At 36.7% G+C, this 9,656-nt stretch overlaps 2 protein-coding genes across 2 annotated transcripts in view; both read right to left on the bottom strand.

Moving 5' to 3' along the window:
• Positions 1-362: 362 nt before the first annotated feature.
• Positions 363-5,114, bottom strand: LOC106935458 (taste receptor type 1 member 1-like). Its single transcript, XM_015015927.1, has 6 exons — positions 4,927-5,114; positions 4,054-4,351; positions 3,208-3,933; positions 2,670-2,870; positions 1,445-1,565; positions 363-1,291 (listed from the first exon to the last, which is right to left on the bottom strand). Exons 1-6 carry the CDS (start codon positions 5,112-5,114, stop codon positions 363-365), a joined length of 2,463 nt encoding a protein of 820 aa, XP_014871413.1.
• A 1,469-nt stretch (positions 5,115-6,583) lies between these two features.
• The window catches only part of LOC106935457 (taste receptor type 1 member 1-like), a 12,336-nt gene continuing 9,263 nt past the window's right edge, over positions 6,584-9,656 (bottom strand). Inside the window, exons 4-6 of the mRNA XM_015015926.1 lie at positions 8,634-8,840; positions 7,825-7,945; positions 6,584-7,574 (exon numbers count right to left, since the gene is read on the bottom strand). Coding sequence (XP_014871412.1) covers positions 6,649-7,574; positions 7,825-7,945; positions 8,634-8,840 — 1,254 coding nt within the window. The 3' untranslated portion in view covers positions 6,584-6,648. The remainder of the gene's footprint in view (positions 7,575-7,824; positions 7,946-8,633; positions 8,841-9,656) is intronic.

Here is a 9,656-nt window from a genome sequence, read left to right as displayed (position 1 = left end):
GGAAAGCTGATACATGGAAGTTGAATAACTAAAGAAATCAAGAAAGGTTACAGTTTTTAAGATCAGACAACAGTCTAATTAAAAAGAACAGTGTCACATAAGGTGAGTTTAAAATATGTATTTAAGAAAGTCATTATTTTCTCATGGCTACAAATAGAGATTGTAATTTAATATTTCCTAAACACTAATTCACATAATCCTCAACCAGAATTTACAAGAAAAATTATTAATAGAACTTTAAACATAAATCATAAAGTTTTCTCCTGAGATGATATTAATAAAAAGCCAAAAGCTAAGATATTCTGACATAGCCAACTAACACGGTCCTGATGTCTCCTACATAGAAACACGTTTATAGAGAACTACTGGCTAATTGTTTTGGTATAATTTTGAATCAGACATTGGAAGTGTTGTTGTGTGTTTTTGTTAGGATGAAACATAATAATGTAACATTTTGGAAAGAAATACCACACCAGAAAAGAATAAAGACTGGACAGCACTGCCAATGCGTTAAATGATGAGACATATTTCCCCCGGTAAAGTATGCTTGAAGTGGCAAAGATGATCCAGGTGAGGACCAGCAGCATCAGGCAGAAGGTTATGGATTTGGCTTCATTGTAATTTTTGGGGAGGTCTTTTGCCATGTAGGAAAAAATAAAGCAGAGGCAGCATAATAACGTCAGAAAAATCACAGGGCCAGACATCGATTTTAGATCAATGTCACAACCTAGAATGGTTTTGTCCAAATATAACAATCGATCACTGTAAGGCTTGGGAGGGGTTATGGAATAACTGATTAAAAGCAGAACAGCCTGTGTGACAAAGGCCACACTGATGACCAACCACTGTCCGTGGTATTTCATCCACCAGTTGAGGAGTTTGGGGAATTTAGCTGCGATTTTGAAAATACAAACAATCTGAAAAGAGCGCACAACAAAACCTGCCAGACAAACGGTGAAGAACAACAGAAACGGCAAAAACCTAAATACACACGAAGCACTTGTGGGTTTGCCGAAGTAAAAGAACACACTGACACTGCACAGAGCGAGGCAGCCTAAAATCAGGAAGCACATCGGTCCTCCAGCAGATCTGACAACAGGAGTGTTGTAGTTGATAGCAAAGAGAACAGATATAGCAACTGTGAGGCCCATCAAGGTGCAGGTTCCCATGACGATCACTATGGCGCCGCTGTCTGTGAACGGTATGAACTCCACCAGGCGCAGTCTGCACAGCGTACTTCCTGGGTCAGACCACTCCGTCTCCTTACAGCTGATGCAGTTGTAGGGGTCCTCTGTTTTTTTACAACAATGGAAAATATATTTAACTCTGTTAAAGGTTCATGTTAAAGGATGACGAAGTGCTGAAGAAGAGAAATATTCTTAGGAAAATTCAAAACATCACCTTTACACATTTCCCTATTTTCTGTAAAAATATAATTAATTACCTGTAGTGTTGATATAAGTTCCACTTGGGCAGATTGTGCAATTGAAACAGCATTTGTAGATTCCTTCTTGTGTTTTAGAAAATCCTGCTGGACATTCTTTGGAACAAAACGAGGAAGGAACCTGTGGAAACCAGATGTTTAGATAATACTGATTTTTCCACATAATGCAGCCAGGATTTCCAAACGTATTTGTGTTTGTTGAATGCCAGGTTGACGAGAATTAAGGTTTTTTTCATAGAATTTATTCACTTATTTGTTTATGTATTTATTTTCATTTCACTAGCATTGCCATGCTTTTAAACTAGACGGAAAGGTCAATCTTTGTAAGATTCTGGTAGGTCAATCCACCATATTTGAAATAATTAGAGGCACACCTGAGGATGTAGAAATCAAACACACTCCTTCTTTGTGTGATATAGAATAAAAATCCAAAGAAATCAGGAAGATAATTGAATATCCCAACAAGTCTGCGTTATCCTTTAGTTTAATATTTACATGCCTGACTGAGCTAAGTTAATAAAGTCCTAAAATGGCCCAAAACAAACCATCAAATTTGTTTCGAAGTGTCTTAAGGACAACAATAACTTGCAGATACCAAACAGGGCCCTCATCTCAATCTCACATTAAATGTGTGGCAAGGGTTTGTGTGGGAGTTAAAAGAACAACAAACTGGACTTATTTACATTGGTTCTGTCTGAAGGAATTGACCAACAATTCCAGCAAACTCTTGTAAAAGCTCATGAAATAATACTCAAAAGGTTTAACCAAATACTGAGGGACTGTATTTAACTTTTAAATTTGAAAATAGTTAGAATAAAAGCTCTAAACAATTCTCTCATTCTTCTGGAACTTAATTTTAAAAAGTTATTTTAGATTCCCAACTGACCTAAAACCATTTAGATATAAATTAAATTCCAGTGAGAAAAAAGTTCAACAGTGTTTTATTCCATGCAACCATGTTGAATAATCTACATTTAGGAGAAGGGTAAAGATGGAAAAGAATTTGGATAATTTAAGAGAATGCAAATATAGAACTATCTAAAAATGTATCTATCAAAATTATCTATCAAATGCCCTAAATTATGACCTAACCTTTATATATTTACACTTGTAGGCACTTAACATGTTTGTCTCTTACAGTTTCAGTCTCTGCAAATATTTAAATTCATCTTCACGTTTAAAATAGCAGGGAAAAAAAACCCTCAAATGTGGTAAAAATAGTTACCTCTCCATTTCCATGCCACTGGATCTTAGTTCTGTTGATGTGAAAAAATGATTCAAAATGATAAACGCCAACCTCCTCCGTCTCTCCGATCTGATTCCAGTAAAATATCGAATACGATCCAAACTTGGGGTCACCATTCTTGTCAAACTGAATTCTCTGATTTAGTAGGGTAAAGTTGGACTTCCTAAGTGCTGCCAGAACCTGTCATGGTAAACAAAATGTTGATTTCTTGTTTGCATTGAAGGTGCGGGATTGACACATTTCAGTCACAATAGCAAAATGAATAGTGCTTTAGTTCTTTGTACTTAATAACTGTGAGATTATGGATCCGTGTTTAAAAACAGCAGCTGATCGTATACCAGGCAGATATTCTTTTTGAATTTCATGACATGTAGCTACAGCAATAGAGCTAACATCTGCAATATACTGCCTCGCAAAAGTATTTACACCTTGCCAGTTTTTCACCTTTTTTCCCATGTCACATACAGTGAGAAGTAGATTGCACAGAAAAAGAATAAACAAACATCTGCATACTAACCATATGTGGTTTCACAGGTATTGTTCTGTTACACCTTCCGTCTCCACATTGCAACACAGCATGTAAAGCTTTGGCTATGGAATATACGGCAGCGTAAACCGAGAAAGAGAACGATGGATCTGCATTAATGACGTCTTCAGCAGTTAGGTTGTTGCAGTTTGAAATCTGATTGCAAAATCTTCCTTGCTCTGGGTTTTCAGTCTGACACAGGGTTTTTGAAGAGTGGATGAAATCACTGAAACCTGGTATTGTGATTACTGGCTCAGCAACTCCAAGCACGGTTCCGATCTTTCTGATTCCTTTCTCCCTTCGCAGCTTTTGGTGTAAAGACCATCCATCCCCTGCTATCCACACTTTGTTGGTGAAATTATGTTTTATGGCTCCCTTAATGAGATCTTCAGCCGTCCATTCCAGGGTGAAAGCGATGATTACGTTTACCCTCTGTGCCTCTAGTTGCTGGAACATCGGAGGATAATCTGTGTTTTCATCAAGGCTTTTGGTGTATGCCAGGCAGATCTCCGTATCTTTGATCATATTTTGAAACAAGTCCAAGCCATCCTTTCCATAGTCACCATCAGTGTACAGGAATGAAACCCAGCGCCAGTTGAATTTTTGCAAAACGTAAAAGAAAACTTCTATGATGTGTTTGTTGGGGTGGACTGTTCGCAAAAAAGAAGGAAAATATGTTTTTTCCGATAAGACAGAACTAGCAGCTGCATAGGTGACCTGTTAAAGAAAAATAATTTACACATGGATTATTTTTTCAAGACAACCTTCTGGTATTATTATATGACATGAAATGGAATAGAAAACCTATCGACCAGCCTATCTCAGTTTTTGGTTTACCATAGGAATCAGATTCGTCATGAAGAGCGGCGCCACAGTCAGTGTTTCTGTGCTTGTGTAAGTTCCAACTACTGCGATCACTTTAGAGACGTTCACATTTGACTGGTCCCAAGGCTGGACGATGCCGTCAGCAGAGATGAGTTTAAAAATGCCTGGAAAATTCTTCGTGTCGGAGCAGTGGTCAAAAATTTCATAGCCAAGAGTTACACCTGGCAGCAGGTTGGTGGAGTTATTGATTTGCTCGGTGGAGAATCTCATGATCTGCAGTCTTCGATAACTTGTTAGAATAAATGGGTGGCTGTGGACAGAAACAGGATAAACATTGTAAAATCACAAATTATCTTCCAGGTGTTTTAGTCCACAGTGAGTCAGCCTAGTCACCCTAGCAGAGATTGAAAAGATTTATTGTTATAGCTTTTGTTGTTTGTAATTTTCCTAAAAAATTCAATTTTTTTTTTATCTTAACTGACCTAAAGCTGAAAATGTTTAGTCTGATGTAATCAAGGATAAAAATGGTTATATACCTATTTATGCTATATAAGTCTGGTTTCAACTGTATATGCAATTGCTTCCCAGAAATTGCCACTGATGATAAACAGAAGAAGAAAAATTAATGTAAAATGTACATTTTCCTGTGATTAGATAATTAGAAATCCAAATTTCTTGAAAATAATTTGATAACACAGTCAGTTTTTGGCTCTTTCATCAATACCTATTTATATTTGGAATGACAACTTGTTATTGCATTAATTTATTAAATAAAAACTTGTTGAAATTCTATAAATTTCAGGGTAATATATTCACATAATGCTATCTAGTATGTTATCACAAATGATATGATGGAAAGGCATTAACCAAGTTTAGAAAACTCACCTTGAGCAGGTGATAGTTTCTGGTCTGTCGCCATTCAGAACTTTGCTGGCAAGATGAATATCAAAAAGTCCCCCAATCAAATAATCTCCATCCAACCTAAACTCTGAGCTTGTAACAGCCTCGTTTAAGTGATGCAAAAATCCGCCCAGTAGACACAAAATGGCAAGAACCCGTTTGGTACACATCATTAGTTTATGCCAAACGTAATGAGAACTCACTGACTTTCCCTCTGCCTTTACTAAGAGCCACTGATGGTGGTGGAGATGTTTTGATCATTTGTAGTAACTGGACATGAATGATCTAGCATACATGCACATCTAATGACACGAGGAGAATTTACAAATCAGCATGCAAAAATAATATAATCAGTTTGGGCCATGGTATTGTTATGTAAGCAACCAGTGGGTCGCATGAGGTTGAATTATCTCAGATCAGTCTTCTGTTTAAAATAGTTTTGGATTTATTGGAAAGGACAATTTGTGTATTTTCCTTATTATAGTATATGAGCTGTTTTAGTGCTTAGATGGTCACTATATCTGAGTCTTATTCCTTAATAAAGTCTCTGATGGAACAATATCTGCCATTAAATATGTGTATCTGCCAAAGTACCTGTGGCTAAGTATTACTCATTTGTGTTTTTTCTCTAAAGAAATTTATTGACAACTATGTTGTTTCCATTTAGCATTTTGTGTTATTTTTCTTTTCAATATAAAACTATTGTGGACCTGTGTATCCCCTCCCCCCCCTCCATCTCATTTAGGTCATTTTAAACCCACACAGTTACAAAAATACTGTTGAAAAGTTTCTTCCTGCTAAAAAGAAGTGGTTTCTCTCCACTGTCATTCTGTGCTCCATCAGGTAGAGGGCATTGCAGCAATATTGGAATTTACTTTGGCCTTCATTTTATATATAAGACTTTTTTGTACCAGTAAGCATAATATGATTAACTAACATTGTCTGTAGTGTGCTATTGAACTGAAGTGTGTGTTATTGGAACAGACTGGAATGAATTAACTTGATTGGAAGGAAATTTGGATGAAATTGGATTTTATATATATTGACATAAATTGGAGCTTTTTTTTTTCTTGGAAATTACTGAGATGACATTTGTTGAGATTTGGAACTAGAGAAATAAATTGATCCATCTATCCACCCAGACATAATTTTGTATAAACATTTTTATTCCACAAAAATAGAGCTACACAGCAATTAAAAAATCTCATAATCAGGCATTCATGTTTTATTTACCATGGGGTTCATGAATTATCTATTTGCATATGTAAAATATACAATTTTATGAATGAATGAACAAGATACACAACATTTACATTAGGACTCAAAGTAACACATAAGAATCACATCTCAATACTTTCAATCAGAACTGTCCCAAATATACGACTTTTTACATTATTTAATGCCTTCTTGTAATACAGCCACTACATATGAATAAATATGCACCTGCAATAACCCCTACATTAAACCACATTCACATAAATCTACATATATACATGCACCAAATAAAACATATCAAAATGTGTCTGCAGCATATCAGTATGTACTGTATATTTAAGTATATCTTAGTGAATTAATTACTTATTTTAATAGACAAAATATGCTCATGTCTTTGTATTTTGCCAAATATCAGGACTGTTTTACTTGCTTATAAGCAAATTTACAAATAAATATTTACAGGTTTCAAAACACAGAAAAGCTTAAAACTTATCAGGAAGATGTCTCACTGTAACTCTGAATAAGACTTAAGAAATACTGCCGTGTGTTTTTCTGTGGTTCAAAAACAATAATGTAACACTTTGGCAAGAAATACCAGAAGATAAAGGAGTAGAGGCTGCAAAGTATTGCCAGAGCATTAAGAGTTGAGGTGTACTGTGTGTGGTAAAGCAGGTGCGTTGTGGCGTATATGATCCAGATTATGATCAGCAACAGGAGGCAGAACGTTATCGATTTGGCCTCGTTGTAATTCTTTGGCAGCTCTTTTCCCATATAGGAGAAAATGATGGAAAGACAGCACAATATTGAAAACAAAATCAGGAAACAAGACACAGCTTGAAAATGTTGATCACAACAAAGTGTGATTGTTTTTGTCTCTGGAAGTGTAATATTGCCAGGCTTTGGGGGGGCCGAGGAATATCCAGTAATCAGTAAGCTTGCTTGAACGACTGATATGACAATAATGACCAACCACTGCCCATGGCATTTCTTCCACCAGCTGAGGAAGGTGGGGTAATCAGTAGCTACTCTAAACACGAAAACAATTTGAAAAGAACGTACTAAGAAGCATGCAATACAAATAGTAAAGAAGAACAAAAATGGGAAATACTTCAAGACACAAGAAGCAGGCGTGGGCTTACCAAAGTTAAAGAACACGCTAACGCTAGACAGGCTCAGGCACGCTAAAATGAGGAAGCACATTGGTCCACCAGCAGATTTGACCACAGGTGTTTTGTATTTGTGTATAAAAAGAGCAGATATGGCTGCAGTGAGACCCATGAAGATCAAAGCTCCGAGGTTGATCACCACAGCGCCACCATGTGAGAAAGGAACGTACTCCACCAGCCGCTCACTGCATGACGTACTTCCTGCTTCAGACCACTCCGTCTCCTTACAGCTGATGCAGTTGTTAGGATCCACTGTTGTAAACAACACATCTATAGTCAGAGCAACTATTTAGCTTTGCATGTTCTAATAAAATGTCTCTAATGGTTTGATTTTAACACATACAGTAAATGCCACCATATTTTACTCCTGAGCATTTTCTGTGTTAATGTGTTAGAGTTAGACTCAAGTGCGTAAAATAAAATATATTTTATACATGGGAAATGAGAAGCGGATGTATTAAAACAATGGGATCATCCTCAAATGTTTAACATTTTTATTTACCTGTACTATTAATGTAAGTTCCTCTTGGACAAATGGTACAATTGAAGCAGCATTTCTGGGTTCCTTCCTGATGTTTTGCAAACCCTTCAGGACACTCCTGGGAACAGAGCGACACAGGCACCTGTGCAAGTTCAGCATCAAGCAGAATAAAAACAAAAGAAACTAAAATTAATTCTCATAGTTACGATGGGACAAATTCACTAAGTCTGTTGGTTATTACCCTGTCCACAACTGAGGCAAACTCTGTTTAATCTGGCCTATCGAGGAAGATTCATATTGTTCCTAATTACCTTAATTTGGGTGTCCCACCCTGCTTCCCCCTGTGAATTAGTCAGACTGAGGAGCCTTGTAGCCATCTAGGTTTCATAGAGCACACCCCTTAAAAGCTGCTCTCCCTCTATGATGCAACATACACTTGTTTCTGAACCAGCTTAGTTCAGTAAGACAGATGACTTTTATGAGATTGGAAATTAAAACAAAAGAAGATATTTTAGTTACCCATATCTGCCAGAAAGAGCAATCCTTAAAAAGTTTTTAAAAATTGCATCTGTTACACTAAAACATTCTCATGGTAAAGGTGTGCTTTCTGTCTAATTTTCAACAAAAGATTATTTCGCTGCAAGAAAATTTATGTTGACGCTTTTAACGCTTCCTTCTGAAACACACAGGATTTAATTTTACTCCCATAATGAACTGATATTTGGTGGTTTGCTATTTCCTGCGCATGTGTTCCTCACATTGCATTTTATATCATGATTTCAGATCATGCTTCCATGCAGTAACAAGAAAATCAAATGCATAACATTTACCTCCCCATTTCCATGCCACTTGATTTTGCTCTTGTTGATGAAGAACTGGAGAGAAGGGGGGAACTTGTAAGAGCCAACCTCCTCTGCATCGCCGCTCTGGTTCCAGAAAACTATTGAATACGATCCGTACTTGGGGTCACCGTTCTCGTCAAACTGAATCCTCTCGTTCAGGAGTGTAAAATTTGATCTCCGTAGCTCTGCTAACATCTGCAGTTGGAAAAACAAAATCAGGTTACTTTAAAACGCAGAAGTAAATTATTTCCAACTACCTTTACTTTAAATTAAGTGATATTAATTAAGACTTAATTCAAAGTGGGTGTTAGATCTGCACTTTTCTTATTTGCTTCATATATCTTTTCTAAGATATTTAAATTTCAACTTAAAATTCAATTAATCATCCATTGTCTTCACCTGAAGTTTTTGTATATTTTCTATTATTCCTATGCCAGGGTGAGACTGCAAGATGATTAGTTGAATATTCAGAGATGACAACTAGATTGTCAGTGAAACGTTGACCAGGAGCCAACCAATGAGAATGGGAGAATATGGGGCAAGGAAATACACATTTAAGATTTTCTATATATATATTTTTTTTATTTTAATTAAATTAGTCATTTAATGAAGTATAATCTCACCATGTGTGGTTGTACCTTTGTGTTGCTGTTACACTTGCCAGCTCCACATTGCAGGACAGTATGTAAAGCATGGGCGATGGCATACACAGCAGTGTGAACAGAAAAAGAGAACGATGGGTCTGCATTGATGATATCTTCAGCTGTCAGACTGGTGCAGTTGCAGACCTGATTGCAGAACTTTACTTTATTTGCATCTTCCTGTTGAGACTGGGCTTTAAAAGAATGTATAAAATCACTGAAGCCTGGTATTGTTATTAATGGCTCAGCAATCCCAACTACAGTCCCAATTTTTTTGATTCCATCTTCTTTGGGAAGCTTCTTGTGTAAGGACCAGGCATCCACAGCTATCCACACTTTGTTGGTGACGTTGTGCTCTATGGCGGCCTTG

Source organism: Poecilia latipinna, unplaced genomic scaffold, assembly GCF_001443285.1.
Source record: "Poecilia latipinna isolate Pla-1442-1.1 unplaced genomic scaffold, P_latipinna-1.0 Scaffold1967, whole genome shotgun sequence".
Classification (NCBI taxonomy): domain Eukaryota; kingdom Metazoa; phylum Chordata; class Actinopteri; order Cyprinodontiformes; family Poeciliidae; genus Poecilia; species Poecilia latipinna.
Note: the sequence above shows the minus strand (reverse complement) of the source record. Positions and strands in the feature narration are given on the sequence as shown.

Bases quoted from the DNA above. Each gene is read 5' to 3' on its own strand.
- LOC106935458 (XM_015015927.1), bottom strand. From the start codon at position 5,114: ATGATGTGTACCAAACGGGTTCTTGCCATTTTGTGTCTACTGGGCGGA. The intron at 3,934-4,053 runs GTAAACCAAAAA...TTTCTTTAACAG, and splicing joins TGACGAATCTGATTCCTATG to GTCACCTATGCAGCTGCTAG. The intron at 1,566-2,669 runs GTAACTATTTTT...TGGTTTCCACAG, and splicing joins AGTGGCATGGAAATGGAGAG to GTTCCTTCCTCGTTTTGTTC.